Source organism: Panthera uncia, assembly GCF_023721935.1.
Source record: "Panthera uncia isolate 11264 chromosome A1 unlocalized genomic scaffold, Puncia_PCG_1.0 HiC_scaffold_17, whole genome shotgun sequence".
NCBI lineage: Eukaryota > Metazoa > Chordata > Mammalia > Carnivora > Felidae > Panthera > Panthera uncia.
Genome location: NW_026057577.1, coordinates 118,879,607 through 118,899,102, shown reverse-complemented (window position 1 = coordinate 118,899,102; position 19,496 = coordinate 118,879,607). Strand labels below are relative to the sequence as shown.

Here is a 19,496-nt window from a genome sequence, read left to right as displayed (position 1 = left end):
TGTCTGCTGTCTTCCCCTACACACACTAGAACATGGGCCCAGAAAGGCAGAATTCCATCTGTTGTCTTCACCATTGTATCCTCAGCATCTAGGATCACACCTGGCATGCCATTAAGTACTCACACACAGCAATTCTTTTTTTTTAATGTTTATTTATTTTTGAGAGAGAGGGAGTGGGGGAAGGGCAGAGAGAGAGAGAGAGAGAGACAGAATCTGAAGCAGGGTCCAGGCTCTGAGCTGTCAGCACAGAGCCCGACGTGGGGCTCGAACTCATGAACCGTGAGATCGTGACCTGAGCCGAAGTCAGACGCTTAACCAACTGAGCCACCCAGGCCCCCCTCACACACAGCAATTCTGACTGGAGATCATGCTCCCTAGCTCTCAACTACCTACTTCGCAAAGGAACAAGATTTTGTTCAAGAACTGTTATGTGGAAATTGATGAGTAGAGCTTGGAAACAAGAGACAGAGTGGCAGGAGCCAGACCAACCTGTTTATAAAAAATGCCTTTGCCCAGAAAGGGGAAAATACACCTTAAAACCTCTGGCAAAGTACATGCTTTCTTAGGACACCTTTAGCATGCTGTGCTTCTGAAATGGCGCCTTGGCTAAACAAGATCCATAAATTTGCCAAAACAACCAATTCCCAGGACGTAAGAGTCACTGCTACCAGTCTCACCCTCGTAAACAGACACCGGGAACCATATGCCATGATATTAAAAGACTGGCTCACTGCTGTAAGCAAAGCCAGGCAAGTGAACCACCCAGGTGACAGGAAGGGAAGTGAGAAAATTAAACAATCTTATTTTCATTATTTCTTTCCCTCACTGAACACTATTAAGGAGCTAGACACCATGAAAATGGGTTAAAATATGCTGACTTTGCCTCAGGTTTGAGCATGCGTGGTTCCTGGAGGGCATTTATCATAGGACCGAATAACGTGTTTGAGAGTCTTCTTTTGTGCAAATTCAGACTCCAGAGGCCACAGGATGTCTGATAAATTCAAAGTAGTAATATAAGCAAGGTCGTGATGCCTCCCAGCTTCCCTTGTTGGAAGAGTTCATGGTGAAGTATTCCGTAATCTCATGAATATGTATGGGGCACTCACTGTATTTAACAAACTATGCTAATGGGATGGTGAACCCAAAGGAGAATGAGACATGGTTCTTGCCTTCAAGCTTCAAAGAATTTCTCACTCATTGGGCACATCAGATAACTAAGATGGTGGACAGGAAATAACAAGTGCCCCAGTCCGGGTATTTTTTTAAGCGTAAAAACACAAAGGATGGAGGGATGGAGGGATGGGGGGATGGGGGGATGGGAGACAATAAAACACTTCATGGAAGAGAATACACTCAAACTGCTCTTGAAAGGTGGATGGAATTTCCATAGGATTCGATGGCAGGGGGCCTGGATGTGTAGCATTTGCCCACTTTTATTGTGTAAATATTCCCAGTTTGGCTGATCTCAAGTCGATGACGTGATGCCACTTAATACAAAGTTGGGAAGAAGTGCCAGCCCCAGCACACCATCTATGAGTCACCATCTGAGCTTTGGACCTTATTAAATCAGTCTGACCCTGCTGCTTTAATGAGTGGATTCACAGGTCTTAAAAACCTCTAAAACAACATTATAAGGGAAGAGACACTTCTGCCCTTCTCCCTCCGCTTCAGTCTGAACTTTCAATACTCTTTGTCTGTCCTTCTGTTCTCAGCCCTATGTCCCCGACTGGCCTACCTAGTATTGATCTTGGCCAAGTGCCAACCTCTGATTCTGGTTGCTCCTCTTAGCGTTGTCTATGAATGCTCGGGCCGGCTATCGCAGGGCACAGGGACTGGCTTCCTGCCCATTGCCGGGTGTTGACACCCCCGCTGTCTCCATAATGAAAAGCAGCTCTAGGAGCGGCTGGCTAGCTGGGCAGGGTGTTTAACTGTTCTTGTAGCAGTTGGAAGGGAAAGCCAGACAAATGGCTGGGAAGCTCTGCTGAAGGAAGATGCAAGCCAGCTGAGACCGGGAATTCATATTAATTGCTCCTTTTAGTTCTCCTTAAAAACAACAACCACGACAACAAAAGCCGCACCACCAATGTGTTCTCCTTCAGCCACTGCACCTTTAACTGGTTTTATCACCCAAAGGGTTACATTTGAAATGCCAGGCCCCAGTATCTGTCTTTAATTGCAAGCAGATGTCCTCAGTACGTGCATAAGCTTGTGTCAGGAGGATGTTTTTTTTTTAAAAAAAATTCACCAAGGAGACCGCTGCCAGACAGGAAAGGAATATGTGAAACTTAAAGTTATTATTAGGAAACTTCCCCCATTGGGCCCACTAAGCAAGGGGCTGGCCTGTGAGAAAAGGAGGTCTCTAAGATCTCTCGCTGCACATGGATTCTTACCTTGAGACCCAGCTACTCTCAAAATACATTTATAGCAAAATATGGCCACTGCAGATTTATTTCAGCATGCGCTTTTCCTGATGATAGTTTCTCTTCCAAATTGTTATATATTGTTTCATAAAGAAACTTTTTTAGCCTTAAAAAGTGCTTGAAACCATCTGCATCATTTCATGGTTCTTTTTGTTTGCTTGTTTCGATTATCTCACGTGATGTGCTCTGTGATTTACTGTTCCAGTATAAAAGAAACACATAGCTCCTCATTGAGCTCTGGGGAGGTAATATTGTCTGTTCCAAAGGTCCAAAGATTTCCTGTTCAGATTACACAGGCTTCTTTAGAGCTGCCAAGAGTCATAATATGTACGAGATAATATGCTTTAATTCAGGAGAAACTGTGGATGGGGATTCAGTTAATCCAGTGAGCCACAAAGGAAAGGAAGTTCCAGCTTAGAAGTATCCCTGCAGTCAGGCCCAGGATTTGCTGTGCCCAAGGGTAGCCATGGCCAAGAAGACAGTGCAGTTCCAGGACCTGCTGTGTAACATCACTGTCATGCGTCTTACCTGGTTTCTCATGAATTGACCCCTGAAGGGTATTTCTGCTCAAAGCCCCAGCAACCTGGCCCCATCAATATATCTTGACAGAATGTCTGCAGTATTCAGACAAATCATCCTGCGCTCTATAGCACAAGTATGCCCTCATGAGCATCACCTGTGTGTGGGAAGTCCTCACAGTAGAGCCCCAAAGAGGACACAGGGACTCCAACCAGAGCCAATACACCTTGTCATAACAATCACCTGGCTGGGGAATGGGGCATAGAAGATAAACTAATAGATTCTGGGGACCTTGCCAATACACAGATTGACCAGGGCCCTGGAGATTCAGATTCTATAGATCTGAGACAGGACCTTGAAATCCGTATGTTTAACAAATGTCGCAGTGCATCTTGATGGTCAGGCAAGTTTGGGAAACAGTGGAGCGGGAGTGGATTCAGAATCTGGCTCCAGTTCAAATTTGGATTCTACCATGTAATTGCTGGGTAGCCTAAGACAAGTTAGCTAGTTGGTCTGGGCCTCTGACCCCCCATCCATAAATCATGACTAATAATACTTCAGAGGGTTGTTGTGAAGGTAAAATGGGAAAATCTATAAAATGTGCTTAGCGTAGTGCCTGGTGCATTTTTAAGCACATAAGCAATGTGAGGTGTAAGCACCTCGCATTTTTTAACATTGCCATCAGCCAGCGCCTTCAGACAGCAGGATAGTTTGGGGTGTGGCATCAGTGTGACCAGATACCGAGCTTGACCTTGAACCTGCAAGGGCAGGTTGAAGGGAGATAAGGACTTTAAACTGAATACTTTTTAGTGAGGTTGATCACAGTTTGACAGAAAAGAAGGGCAGAAAGGCAACAGGTGGGTCTGGAAAGAGCTGTAGCCATTGAAACCCAAGGAGAGAAGATTTCTGCTATATGGTCAAGGATAAACAGACCTCAGAAAGACAGGCAATAGTCAATCAAATGTGAGGTTTCCAAGGAGAGACACAATTTGCTGAGAATAAATTATTTTTGTTTGATTCCCTTTTAGCCTCAAAGCCAAAGTATAGAGCATTTATAAGTCATCATCATTTGCCTCATTTATGTAGCAGGCATCATGATTCTAAAAAGTGTCATGCCCTGTTGTCCTAACAGAGGTTACAAAGATGAAATACCCACCCCAGGAAGCTCGCTGCGTGTCAAAGGGCACAGGCAAATGAGCAGTGACAGCAAGGGGGGTAAAAGCAGTATCCAGGACTGTCGGATGGAGAACAACTAACCTTCCTGAAGGAGAAAGCAAAACCTCTCAGAAGGTTTTTTTCCCGATTGTATTGAGACAAAATTGACATAAATCATTGTGTAAGTTTAAGGTGTACAATGTAATAACTTGACAGATGCAGGTATTGCAAAATAATTATCACAGTCAGAGGCAGTCTTGAGATAAAGATTTCATGACAGTTACATCATCGTTATCATAATCCTAAACTCGTAGGGATAACAACTGCTAACATTAATCAATGCTTAATTTATGGCAGATTCCATGTGAGGCCCTTTACGTTACCTCTCGTCACGTGTAAAATGGCTGCCACATGCACTATTTTGTTTATTGACTTGTGTTTGCACGGTCTATTCGGAGCTGGGTCTAAATGCCATTGCTGCACCACTGGTAAATTACGATACTCCCCAGAACATTGATTCTTCCCCTCTAGCTCCCTTCCTGGTACAGTAGAGAATTCACTAACTTACAAAAACTAGAATTGACTGCATTTAGTCCCAGCCTGAGTCTTTGACCAAAATCACCTCCCCAGAGTCCCACTGTCTACATTCAGCCTGCACAGGAGGATGTAAATAGTGGAGGGTCTCACTGGGCTTAGGGCAGCATCCTGTCCTCCTAAGTGCAAAGCCCTAAGCTCACACAGCCTCGTGAAAAACACTGTCACATTCTTCATGGGAAAAGATGGGCCCTTGCTTTCAGGGTAATGGCTAGCAATAATAACTGAAAAATAATAATAGCTATAATAAGAATATCTAACATTTACTAAGCACTTATATTGTATATTTAGTATATTGCGTGTACTAACTGATTTAAACCTTGCATGTATAGATACTTGTCACTGTCCCCATTTTATAGACGGAGAAACCAGGGGCAGATATATGCCATAGTTAAAAGTTGAGTACAAGGTTGCACATAAGTAGGAAAGATCTGATTGCAGCTAGTTCTAGTCTTGGGGTCCTGTTCTTGGGCAGGTCCACCCTGAGGAGCTCTACTCAGGATACTGCAAAGCAGGAATTCTCCAATATTTGCAGGATCAAAATTAAGTTGTTTGGAACGGCCATCCCCAATGCACCCTGGCATCCCCCCCAACTCAACACACCCCAGCTCAGCTTTGCTCCACCCACTCCCAACAGAGAGATCGAGGCTCTTTACCTACCCAGCCTGTGTCTCACTTTTGTGCAGTGGTTCTCCTGGCCCCAGCTGCCTTTCCCTTTCTCTCCATTGCCTGTTCATCCCAAGGTCGGCACCCATCTCAAAGAGTCCCTTCCCCAGGAAGCTTGTCCAGACTTGCTAAGGGCCATCCCACTGCTCCTTTACAGATTCCTACCCAGAAGACTGTGGGCTCGCTGAGGCCAGGGGCTGCAGCTGACCATTTTATAACAGCAGCATTTAAAAGCTCCTATGTAAATATGTCAGAGTGTTCATTATCTGCTTATTGTTGCATGTGTTCGTTTTTCCCTCACTGCTCAGCACTTATAGACATTAAGGACAGCTTTGACACTAATTAAAATTAGCAACTTAGCATGACACCTTTGTTTGCTAAGGAGACCGTTTTATTCATTGTGTTTTACTTTTATAACCAGCACCCTTTTGGGCCTGGTGCAAATCTGTGGCCTTTCCTTGAGGACGCCATTTGTTCCTTTTATGTCTTGACTCATCACACATTGTGGAGAGTGTTAGCTGAGGAGCACTTTTGCTTTATGAAAATGTTACCAAATGCTGATACCATAAAGAGGAAAGCACCAGATGTCTGTCTGCAAAGAAAGCAAAATCCTCGTTTGTGACGAGTCAGGGGTAGCCAGGGCTCCCCAGGCATTTCCGGGCCTGGGGTTTGGCTCTGCATGCTCCCTTGGGGCCTCATAATTGACCCCCACATTCCATCTCAGTCATCATTCTGGGGAAATTTGTCAGCTTTACTGCTGATCTGTGCCTGGAAACTGGTGTCCATTAGTGTTCCCAGTTTTAAGCTGAGACACATTTGCTGGATAATTTTGACCAAAATAACACGTAGGATTGTATGCTGTCCTGTGATTGATTTAATTTTACTCTTCCTTTGAGCTGTCACGAGTTTCTTAAGGTGCATACAGTTGTCAGTGGAACAGGTCATTTACAGTCAGAAATTATGTAAACTTACCAACTGAAATAATGTTTTAATGCCCAACTTAAGGCAAGGGGTCATAAAACAAAGCATTCTCTGATGTGTGGTAAGGAATTGGAGGGGAGCATGTTCTAGATAATGGTAATAATAAAGACTGAGGATATCAAGGCCTCTGGTCAAGTAGACTTGAGGGTATTTTCATAAAATGCAATTTTCCTTCTGGTCACGTTAAAATCAATGTGTAATACATTATCTATTCTGGGCAAATGTGTATTCTCTTTGCTTTCTGTCATAATTCTTTATTGCATTTGGCAGCAAATGAGCTTCTAATATTAACATTTAGAGAGAGAATAAAAAGAACTCATAGTTCAGAAGTCATAGTTGCACAGAATTTAAAATATTAACTCACCAAAACCCCCAAAGCCTAACTTCACTTGGAAAAATGCTCTCACTGATATGCCCAGAATGAAAAAAATCTTACAAAGGTTAGAATCCTGCAGGGTTTAGGGAGAGGATCCTGACTTCATCTGCTGGGTTCTATATTATGAACACCACACCCGACAGCTGCTTCCTCCTGGTAGCTCAGTGGGAGCAGTTAGTGAAAAAGCACATTGAACAGTGGACCGGGGCTGGTGGGCAGGACCCGCCTGACTCTGAAATTCGGGGAGACAGGAGTGAGTCAGCTCGCTGCCCAATGCATCTTTGTTTTGCTTCTTGCCCTTTGTTCATAATCAGAGAGAGATTTCTTAGCATTGTTTCTGCAGACCTCTACGGGGGCCCAAAAGCATCAGCAGCTTCCCCGCTTCCACATGATTCCCAGAGTTTATTGTGAGCCCGGACCACGTTGCCCCTCTACGGAGGTGCAGAATCCTAGAGAAATCCCCTTGTCCACCCAGGTAACAGTTGCATAGTGGCAACAGTTGTAGCAAAACAACCTGGTTCAGAGGTTCAAAGACAACTGCATTGATCATTTTCCATTTTTCCTGTTTTTAATGCAACCTAATAGTGGTACCCATAGAATTATAACCACTTTTAGAATAGATGACTCATTGCATGCCACATGTCACAAATCCTGTGTCCCTCCTGTGCAACTTTTCAGTTCCCTTCATCCCTACCCCACCCCCAAGATTGCTCACATGTTTATTTCCAAGAATAAACTTGTTTGACTGAACTGTTTTTAATATTGTTTTGAAACGAGAATTTATGTCCCTCTGCATTTTCACAAGCAAGGCTCAAGCTTGGACTCAGATGTTATAGGAAGGCAATTTTCCATTGTTTCTGACCATGTCTAGCCATGAGACCAGAGGTGACTAACACCAGGGTTTCCATGTGCTCTGATATTTATGAGTTCTTTTTAGAGGGTAGGTACAATTTTAATTTTAAAAAGAAAAAGAAAACAAGGGAGAGGATTATTGTGAGGTTGAGCCAGGTCACATTTTGTCACTTGAAAGTGAAATTGTAACAGAGTCACATCAGACCATTTTTACAGGGATGACTAATGGTTTTCTTCTCTTTCTGTTCCAGCCACACCAGCTATCCTTGGCAGAGCCTCCCAGAGTCTGCAAAGAGTTAATCCAGGCCTAGGGACAAGTAAGAATTTCAGTCCTTTTTCTGTCATCAGTGATACTGTCCATGCTTTACCGTATTCAAGCTCCAATTTTTTTCTCTGCCTTATTTGAGATTTGGTACCTGGATAAATGACTGATTGAATTTGCATAAATAAGCAAAAATATATATATATATACTTTTAAAGGATGTCTTTTTCAGCTTCTCTACAAGAGGGCTTTTTCATCTCTCTAATTTGCTTGTCTTTAGAGGTTAAGTAAAGCCAAATTAATGTGAAGGGGAAAAAAAGATAAAATAATTGTGGACCAACAATCCGTTTATTGAATTTAGGAACTGCCTCCTTTTACAAATCGTGTATTATGTTGTCAGTATGATTTTGAGATGTTTATTTACCTAGTGATCTCATTGACAGTAAAGCTTTCCCTTCAACCATATCGTCTTATGATCCAAAATTCTGCCTTCAAGCGAGCTCTTCTCCTTAAAACGCCTTTGCACATCACCCTCTTGTCCTCTGACAATCTCCCCTTCATCCCCAAGACTGAACTCAGACATCAGCTCTGTGGGGACGCTTCTCTACATCGGCTAGAACCAAAGACTTGCTCTGCCTCTGTGCTCCCAAGGAACTTTGTCCACTGCTCCATTAGAGATCCCCTTCATGGTGTCTGAGCGTATATGCTGGTCCTGTGTGCAGAACTCAATCCCTCCTGTTTTAGAAGCCTCCACCATGTTCGTCTGTTCCCTAATAACCCCCTAATATGAGGGGTTAGAAAAGGGGTGGCTTTTTAGTGATGTTTGGGTTCTCCCAGCCAGTATTTTTCAAAGCCTTCACGCAGCAGATAATGTAACTTATTGCTACTTTCTGCAAGGAAATGAAAAGGAATCAGTTAAGAATGTCTTCCTACGTATAGAATGGTGGGGTCACTGTATTGTGCACCTGAAACTAATATAATACTGTATGCTAACTGTACTGGAATTAAAATTAAAAACTTCAGAAAGGAGAATGTCTTACTGATGTGCATGCTCCGCCCTGCATTGGTCTCTCCTCCACACACGTAGGACTCTGCTCCTCACTTTCCCTCGGAGGGGTCGTATGATTTTTCCCATTTTCTTTGTAAAGTCACGCTGGGCCTTGTTGCAATACAACCTCTGGGTATGGCAGACGTGTTGAAGAAAGTCCTGCCAAGTCATTTGGCATATGTTGATTTTCTGTCTTTGTGATAAGCAAGAATACCAATTATCCTTTCTCTGTGATGTATCACAGAGATACTGACCTGCCCACACAAGGCAGAATACTACCTTTCCAGCTTCTCCTTTTCAAAAGTTAGCTCCCCTCCATCCCAGGACTGATTGGATAAAGTTACTCCCATCCGTGGATGTGGCTACCAGTGCACACTTTCCACAGTGCACATGCTTGGACACAGGGCCACCTTTATCATCCGAGCATCTCATTGAGATGCGACAGACCCTGGTGCTCTTATCACCTCCCTGTCACTGTATCCCAAGCGTTTAATTCTTTGCTAGCCACCCAGCCCTAACTCTGCACCCTGGGGAAGAAAGACATGAGTAAGATATTGTCCTAACATCAGCAATCTCATATTCTCACTCAGGAGATAACTTCACACACGAAGCTAGTGTTCAACGTGAACTGTCTGATCATTACGCAGTTATAATTCATACATTTCCTATGTGCATTTTTCTAAATTCTCAGATTCAAAGCAAAACCCCCATGGAGGAAAAACAAATTACACCCCCTCGGGGCAAATTCCAGGCAGAACTGACCTAACGTAAATAGATGCCACCACACCCCTCCAGGCCACCTGTAGTTTATTCTGGGGCTATTGTAGTAACCCCTGAGTAGCAGTCTCCCTCCTCTCCCCTTCTCCCCCCTCCTCATCTCTCCCTTCTTGTATCCACCTTCCTCTACCAATGACAGTTTTAAGAACCCAACATATCACTCTGCTCTAAACAACTCAAATTTCAAACTTCAAACCTACCCCAAGCCACTGAAATCCAACATCCCTCATCCCCGCTTATAAGTCTACCCTACTTAGTACTCCCCAACAACACTGTGCTTTCCCACCCCTGGGACTTGCTCATTTCAGCCAGTCTTCTGAAACAATCCTCCTTCCACCTCACCCTGCCCGTAAATATAAATCCTGCCCGTGTTTAAGGCTCAGCCAGAACACAGTGCTTGGCCCGAAGCAGTACTTCCCTTCTCCATGCTCGTCTTCGAGGGAGATCATGCTATTTTATACCACTTTTAAGGAATATATCAAATGCTGCTTTGCAGTAGAGCTATTTGCATATTTCTCTTATCTCCCCATCGGGATTGTGAACAGCTGGATCTTATTTAGAGTTGTGTAATTCACCAGGCCTAAAACGGTACCTTGAACATGGTACCTTGAACGGTACCTTGCATATGAATTAATTAAATGGAAGCACCCTTCATAGCTCCCTGGTTACCCATCCTTCTCCACATTTAACAATTCCCACAAGCACCCTTTGTTATGGGGCCTCTGGGCTGGCTGGAACCCTCATGGAGGATCAGATCTCCCCACTTGTGTTAATTACACATTAATTACCCTGTTCCCATTGTGGGCAGGACTCCTAGGAATCAAATGGTTTATACTCCGAGGACAGCTTCCTTACAGGCAAAGGCTACGATATGGTAACAGTAGAAGGGGATGCATTGGCCAGGGTCTGACCCAAGTGTGGGCCTTTTTGTCCCTTCTGTGAAACACAGATGTTCTTTGTCTCCAGATTTGGAATCACTGCCTAAGTGCCTGCCAAACACCTCTGTACCAGGAAGCCCAAAGTCTTCTCATGATGGGTTTTCTGTAGTAAGCCAGTGATGTAGGCACTTTCTAACTGTTTGGACGCCCTTAACCATCAGCCCCCAGGTTCCACTTTAGGTGCGGATTGTACACCAAATTACATTGCTAAGCAGCATTGACAGACTTCTATATCCTGCACATCTTTCTGAAAGAGATTTTGTTATCTCACTTTTAAAAGCCATTCCTTTTCACTGAATTTACTGCATATTGCTGTGAGAGTGTAAATTTTGAGATCAATGGCATTTCCACCTGAAATTAAAATGAATATCCAACCGGAGGAAAATATTGAAGTTTCATTGACTGGCATTTGGAGCATAAATGAGTCCAAGATTTTATGAAAATGGGCATTCTGAACATAAACATAATGACCGAGGTCAGAGTTAAGTTTTGAAAGGATTCCAAAAGATTATCATCTTAGATGGGCACAACAAATGAATTGCTTACAGTTTTATAAGCTCACAAACAACTTCCTTCACATCGTAAGTTACTTTTCAATAGAAACATGATTATGAGACAGAAGTTTGATACAGTCATCATCACCTTTACATGTCCGTATCTTATGGTCTTAGCCAGACTCCTGTCCTCATCTGCTAATTTCTCTCTGTTACCTCCTGCTTTTCCCTATTCCAGGCCATCCTGCTCTCTGCTCCCATGTTCATTCTTCCTGCCTACGTCTCACGCAGTGATTCTTATGCCTGAACACCTTCGGTAGCCCCCCACTATTTTCTACCTTATGAAGAAGCTCATCTCCTTGGCATTCAAGAAGGTCCATCATGTGGATCCTAAGTGCCTTTCTAGCCTTATCGCCCTTGTATGCTATGGATACCCACGTTCGTGTCTCTGCTTTTCCTGCTTCATTGTATCTATTCCTAATAACCCCTTCACCAGAACTTCCCTCTTCTTTCCTCTGAGTCAGGAACATCCTTCATGGATTGTTCTCTTTCAGGCATATTTCGAATATCACTTTATCCCCCAAGAGGATGAGTACTTCCATCTTGGAATCTGTGTAGGCCTTCCTTGCTTTCTCTTAAGGAAAGAGTATATAACACAGTACTTTTCAAAACTCAGCCTGTGGAGCAAGATAGCAAGACAGACTGTTTAAGTCCCCGATCTACCACGTACTTCCTGAGTGATCTTTCCTAAGTCTCATAAGCTCTCTGTACCTTGGCTGTTTGTTTTTTGTTTGTTTGTTTGTTTGTTTGTCTCTAAAATAGGGGTGCTAGCAGTACCTACCTCATAGCTGTTGTGAGAATTATAAGTGTTGATATATTTAAAAGAGTTAGAATAGTATCTGGCCCCATGGTGTTTATTGTGTTCTCTCGTGGCCCTTATTTTATTCCAACAGGTATTAGGATTGAACTGGATGAAATGTCCTATACTCAGCTTTATTTTGGACCTTAATATCATGTCATTTGTTTCAACCTAATGGATTCTTGTGTATGCTTTCTATTCCTTTGTAATAGACTATATTATCCTCAAGGGTAGAGGCTCTATTGTATACGTCCTTGTCTCCCACAGTGCCTGACACATGCCAAGTGCTTAATGAGTAGTTTCTGGATTTTGTGCACACGCACACGCACACATGTAAAAAAAATCCAGGTTTTCCCTGATAGCATAATTACTCTTTGGCTAGCACAGAGCACCTCTATGCCCTCCAGCAGGCATTTATGAAAGGAGAGGGACAAATATATACAGGAAGAAAAATTTCTCTTGTCCATTGCTATAAACACGTACAGTCTTTCCCAAAAGCCTTCCACAGAACCTTAACTTCAGGTCATGGGACTGGTGTCATGGTCTAGTCTTAGGGTATGTCACAGGACCTCTATGTCATCACTGTGGTATTCTGTTGGCACTTCAGCTGCTGAGGGAAGCATAGCCCCACTCCTGCCTGTGACCCATCATTGCCCCCATCCAAGCTGAATTACCCTCTCAGCTTTGAGCATTCTTTTTCATCAGATATTTTCAACTTTATGGGCTGACTAGCTGACAATACGGCTAAAATAAGCACAACACAGGGGAGTGTGTCAGAGCAGGGATGGTATCTTAGAATCTGCAGGATTTACTTCTAACAAACAACTTGAGCTTCAGACATGCTTTAGAGAGCAGTTCTGACAATGGGTTCTGAAATTAAAGCTGACATTGAATTCTTGACAGGCGACTGTTTATAAATAAGTCAGTAAATGATTCAGTAAGTAAACACAGATTATTATGATCCCTTTTAAGGAAACAGTGTTTATGTTGGCTCTCTCTTGCACCCAGACTAGTGGTAGCCCTTCCTGACTCATAGCACTAATCTCCAGGTAACGCCAAGCATCCTACAGGTACTATTTACCGCCCCCCCCCCTTGCTTCTCTGAAGTACGAGGAAGACAGACAGAATTACGTACTTTACACAAGAAGAAATGGAGGTGCAGAGAAAAGACGTCCCTAGACCGACAAGACCAACAAGAGAGTAAAGAAGATACTGTCAGTGAAAGTACTTTGTATCTCTCCCAGGATACGCAAAATAAAGTGTAGACAATGCATATTATTGATAACTCAAATAACAGTGTTCAATTACAAGGCAAAATATGGCCTTGGCAGTGACTTTTTTCCAGCCCCAAACACCCAGACAATGCCTGCCATTACTCTCCAGCTGTTCGTGTTTTATCATACACTGTCCTGTTTTCACATGTAATTGTTGGGAGATAAAGATTCTTTGTAAGATAAATACTAGGTCTTAACTTTTTTATCCTTCCTCAATTCCTAGCAATTTGCTGAGCCACAATCGGGGGTAGGTAGACGTTTACTACTTAATCTACAAGAGAGCTGTTCTCTGTGCAGATGCATCAGCCAGTGTTAGTGGCACTGTGGGAGTGGGAAGTAAGCCTGCAGCTCAAGGCCAGCCTCCTCAAGTACTTGCAGCTCCTTACTGGTTATAAACATTTATCAAGGTCTTTTCTTTCTTCTGGAACCCAAACAATAAGAAAGTATTTAGAAATCTGTGGACATAGGCCTCTAAAAGCCTTGAATCTTAGAAGTGACTGATTTTTTTTTAAGTCTGCAAAGGATGACTAAGTAACTCCCTAAAAATCCCAGTGGGCCCTTTGTGTGCTCTATACACCAATTTCTAGTTTGGTTTCTCTTCCAAAGCATAACACACATTTTTCAAGGATGAAATCCAAGATAAACGTTCTTTCACCCTGGGTGACCTCAGTGGGTGGTGAATACTTTTTAGACTCTAGAAAGCTAAAGCCTCCCAATGTTGATTGTGACCTTGGAGTTCTTCTAGCCTACAGCCTTCTGATTCACTGCTGAGTTCTTCAAAACCAACTCTGTAATTACGGCTCTCAAGAGAGCTCTGGCTTCTGCACACAGGAGCCTCTCTAGGGAAAGAACCCCTGAATCTGTCATTCCAGAAGAGCCTTTGACCACACCAGCTTCTACTTGTGATGAACAGTTTCTTCAGATAATATACACGTGTACATTGGGGGAAAAAATTTGAATTTGTTATGTAGGTGTGCACTGATTTTAATACAAATTAATCTATACACTTAGAAAGACGATACTACATCACATTTATAAAGATTCATGGAACTCAAACACACATGCCATTAAATAGTAGTTCAAATAAGAGTATGCCTCATGGCAAATATATGCAATACGAAATAACATATTTAAGTAAGAAATAACTCAGGTGATTAATTACTAAATGAAAAATGTATCACTTAGAAAAGAAGTTATACAACTTTCAAAGGGCTTCTTAAAATATATGATTTCGGGCACCTGAGTGGCTCAGTCAGTTGAGTGTCTGACTCTTAATTTTGGCTCATGTCATGATCCCAGGGTCATGGGATCGAGCCCCACATCAGGCTCTGTGTTGAACATGGACCCTGCTTAAGATTCTTTCTCTCTCTCTCTCCCTCTGTCCCTCCTTGACCCACCCCTCTGAAATAAAAAAAAGTTTTAAAAAAGAAAAGGCCAATACTCCAAAAAAAAAAAAAAAGGTATGATTTAGGGGGACCTGGGTGGCTCAGTCAGTTGAGTATCTGACTCTTGATTTCAGTTGAGGTCATGATCTGAGGGTCATGGAATCAAGCCCTGCTTTGGGCTGTGCATTGAGTGTGGAGCCTGCTTAAGATTCTCTCTCACCCCTTCTGTCCCTCTCCCAGCTTACATTCTGTCTCTCTCTCTCTGTCTCTCTCTCTCTCTCTCTCTCAAAAAAAGTATGATTTATAAGAAATTGATTTGCATGTAATTTGCAATCTGTGATACAAAATAAGCTATTTTCTTTTAAGGTCAACAATTATTTAAACTACAGTTTGGCAAACTATAGTCCCCAGACTAGATGCTTGCTTTTGTAAATAAACATGCCTATTTGCTTCAGATTGTCTATGGCTGCTCTGAGGATAGACTAGTCATCATGTTTGTATCGGTTGTTGTCTCTTAGTCTCCTATAGAAAATTATTTTCAATTTGATAACTGACATTAATGAGGATACTAGATTCACTATATGAATTTACTTCACAGTCAAGTCTTCTGAAATACACTATATTGTAAAGTAGATTAAAAGTATCTTCTAATCAATGTGGACATGTGGATTTATTATTATTATTATTATTATTATTATTAGTGGTGGCAGTGGTGGCATTGTTATTGGTACTCTGTCAGATGAAAGCATCTGTAAATGCTCGGTGATGGATGAAACAAACAGGCAATAATTTGCAACTCAACTGTCTGCATACATCATCATTTTCACATAATACATATCTTATGAAGAATTATAGTCAGTATATCACATGGCTCTAGTGTGAGGGCAAACCTGACTTTACAGGTCTGTAAATCTTTTATAAACTGACTGTTGCCACTGAATTCCAGCCAAAGAATAAAGACAGAAGACTCTCTTGTTAGGAAACCGTGTAATGGAAGAGACTCCTAAACCTGAAACCTCACAGCATCACCATCGATGTTAGGATTCGGATGAATAGCCTTCATGAGTCCTTGAGGTATTCTCAAGTAGCAATCGTGTGTTTACTCCTACAGGCTAACTTCTGATTTTTCATGTTTTATGGAAAAGCAGCCTTGAACACTTCTTTATTCTCTCTTAAAATTCTTTAATAAATAAGAATTTTCAAACTCCAAATTTGAATTAATGGGAAAGCAAATATTTGCAGGCGAGCCCATCTGTGGTCTAGTGCTGTCGGCACACGTGGCTATGTGCACCTGTCGCTATGAAGCTCCTGCCAGGCAAACCCCAAAGAAATGGAGAAGCACCTGGATAGCATCCTTTCCGCTAGTGAAGCTTTTCTGTTTCTGAATTCCAAAAGCATTTGAAGTTGCCCATCTTTTGCATTCAACTCAAGTGGCTTGTGTACACCTGGTGTCTTCCCTTCTAGATTGTGAGTTATTTTGAGAGCAAGGACATAGTCTTCCTCATCTTTATATGCCCTGTCCTTTCCTTCACAATTTAAACAGGGCCTTGCACAAAGTGGGAGCTTAATATTTGTCAAACTGATATCATGTGGAGTTCCAGGAATTACCTGAGAGCAACTGCTTCTAGAAGGGAAGTGGAGGGAGAGGTGTTAGCGAAGATTATCATGATATTTGTTTGGCATCCCAATTCCCCCTACACACACACACACACACACACACACACGCAGATGAGTAACATAATTGTTTCCTCAAACTTGAGAGCAATAGATACATTTTCCTCTTCTGCCATTTTTCTTTCTCATGGGGAAGAGAAGAAGGTCCTACGGAAGCCTTGGAAATATTTGCTCTTATCAGACAGTATTGGTTTTGGCAAACTCTTATTAGTTCCAGTTGATGTCATAGGCTATCTGATGAGGACTTTAGGGTTTGGGAGTGGAGACCACAAGTTGCCTTCTGTGTATGCCCCCAGCATCCTGCCAATATGCCACAAGCTCCAACTTATCCAGCTATAAACGAAGGTGTCAACAGCTGTCTTTAAGGGTCATTGTGAGGAGCAAATAGGTACATAGAAAAATTCCTGGCACAAAATAGGTATGGAATACTTGTTAGCTATTTTATGGTCTTTACTACTGCTGTCACTGCAGAGTGGTAGAAAGAGCGGTAGTGGCCTGGGCCCCCGGAAGTACCCTCCCTCCCTCCTGACCCCACTCACCAAAGCTTATCTCCAATTTAAGTTCATTGCTACTGGGTGTGGGGGGGCAGTAGGAAAGAGGCTAGATCTTATATAGTATATCTCACATCTGAGTAGTATATATTTTAAGAAAATAAAATTCTCACAGATTTCAGAGAATGTTTGAATAGCCCAGTTTGAGGAAAATTGATTTAACAAATAAATTTTAATGTTATGGACATGTCTTTTTCATTCTGCTTTAATCTCTTAAAAGAGTGCAAAGCTTAATTTCATGTCCTGAGAGACCCTCGTCCCAGAAGCCCTGCTTTTGGGTCCTGCCACGAGCACCGCCATCTGGACTAGCCTGTTTAAGTCAGGGAAGCAGGGGGCATTGGAAGGGGAAGCCTGAGGGGTTTGCCACACTCTAGACACCAGAGGACAAGACATGGGCTCCGGGCAAGAGCCTCTTCCTAAGGAAGAGGGTGCTGGGGAAGAGAGCAAAAGGGCAGCCTGAAGCCCAGCCTACTTGCTTCGCAGGCAGGATTAGGTAAAATGTTTGGTACCTAGTGAAATGTTATTGCCTTTCCTTCCTCTTTTCCCTGAAAGACTGTCCTTAGGCATAGACAAGAGATGAGGCTGTACAGATCACTGAAGTGTGTGTCATCGAAACAGTCTACTTTTCCAAAAAGCATCTTTACCCCCTGCTAGACTAAACTCAGTCCCAAGGAACATTTACTATCTGGATGATTCCTTTGACAATAATCGTGTGCTGTTTTATTGTTAGGGTTCTCTTATATGGAGTCACTAACTTAAAATTTGTTTTTGCTTCAGGAGTTCAGCTCTAAGGAGGATTCCTGGATCAAATTTCACAGCCGCAACAAATAATACATTAACTAGTGGTGACATACTCAGGCCAGCACCTATGACAGCCCATTTGACTCACGCTACAGGTGAACTGTGGCTGTGCCGGAGCATTGGAGCAGGAGCTCAATGGAACAGAAAGAGGGGGGATAATTTCCACCCTACTTCATGACACCTCACTATCCTTACCCATTGTCTCCCCCTATGCCCTACTCTAAATACCCTGCCTTTCTTGGATGAAGGCAAAAATTGTGAATTAGATGAAATTTTTCTTTGGTGCCTTCCCCCAAATTTAGTTTGTGACTGAACAATCTTGGCTAAACCATGACTAAATAATCTCTTAGGGTATAGTCAGCCTCAATGTGAGTTTTCAAACCAGAATAACACATGCCAACTCCTTCCTGCCCTGCATACCTCCCCTTGTTGAGGTTTTTATAAAAGCAGGTACCTTGTTATTAGTCATCAATTATTGCCAGGACAAGAGAGGAGTCTCCAGCTCCTTTTGGAGATACCCAAAGCCTGGGAGATAAGTATATCAAAAAGATACCTGGGGAAGCTAGGCTGCTAAGAAAGAGAACAACTAAGAAAAGAAATAAAATATTTTCATATGGAAAGAGTCTGGGATGAAAGAAGCAGCCTTTTCAGGCAGCTGAGTGAAAGAAGCAAACTGAGTCCAGAAGGATTAGAAGTCTTAGGAGACCAAGATTTCTCAACTACCAAAAAAAGGGAAGCTCAGCTTTATTTGGGCTGCAAAATGAGAATTCCCTTCAAGTGAGATCATATGATTCATCTGACAAAAGCTGGTCTCCCTCCCCTGTTTGAGCCCGTAAATCCTTTCCTCTACTCACACAGCCTTGACCACTGTCACCACCTGTAACAGTTCTAATGTACCTCTTAAGGGATGGCCCATAAATATTTTTTCTGGGCTACTTTCTTTGAAAAGCAGAGACCTGGAGATAAAGGGCTGGAGGCTTGATTGGTGCATCCAGAGCCACAGCCACAGACTAAAATCCTAACAGGATGTCAATATAAGCAGGTGACTAACCCTTCAACCCCCAAGATCCTAAAATGCTGGTTCTTGGTGAGTGTGTCCATCAGAATCACCTGTGGACATTTTCAATAAATACAAATGCCAGAGGTCTCCCTCAGACCTGCATTGATGGAGCTCATAGGTATTGTATTAGTTTCCTGAGACTGCTGTAACGAAGTACCATAACCCTGGTGGCTTAAAATAACAGAAATTTATTCTCTCACAGTTATGGAGGCAACAAGTCAAATATCAAGGTGTCATCACTGTTTATTCTCTCTGGAGGCCCTGAGGGAGAATCTGTTCCATGCCTCTCTCTCCTCGGTTCTGGAAACTGCTGCCAATCCTTGATGGTCCTTGGTTTGTAGATGTATCACTTCATTCTCTGTCTCCATCTTCACAGGCCTCTCCCCTGGCTCTGTGTCTGTTCTCCTTTTCTGTCTCTTATAAGGATACCCATCATTGAATTTGGAGCTCTAACCTAGGATAATCTCATTCTGAGATCCTTACCTTAATTATATCAGCAAAGACCCTTTTTCAAACAAAGATCACATTTCACAGGTACTAGGGATTAGGATTTGGGCATATGTTTGAAGGATACAATTTAACCCACTACACATATATATGAAAAAAAATCCCCTCCAAAAATGATACTCTGCACACTCCTGCAAAGAACTCTGCCCTTCATGTATTAGCCCACCATTTCCCCAGTGCTTAGGAAATACTAGGCCATGCAGAGTTAAACAGGCTTCTTTACTGCAGAACTACTCAGATTCTCTAATCTGCTTGGGTGCATTACGATTGTCCCAGAAAAAGAAAAAAAATTAGCACTTCCTG

The 19,496-nt window shown here is 42.6% G+C and overlaps 1 protein-coding gene across 5 annotated transcripts in view; it reads left to right on the top strand.

Annotated features, from left to right (window-relative positions):
- GHR (growth hormone receptor) overlaps nucleotides 1–19,496 on the top strand; it is a 272,004-nt gene that overhangs the window by 189,146 nt on the left and 63,362 nt on the right. For all 5 annotated transcript variants that reach the window (XM_049648702.1, XM_049648701.1, XM_049648698.1 and 2 more), the window contains one exon: nucleotides 7,815–7,880. In XM_049648702.1, coding sequence (XP_049504659.1) covers nucleotides 7,815–7,880 — 66 coding nt within the window. The remainder of the gene's footprint in view (nucleotides 1–7,814; nucleotides 7,881–19,496) is intronic.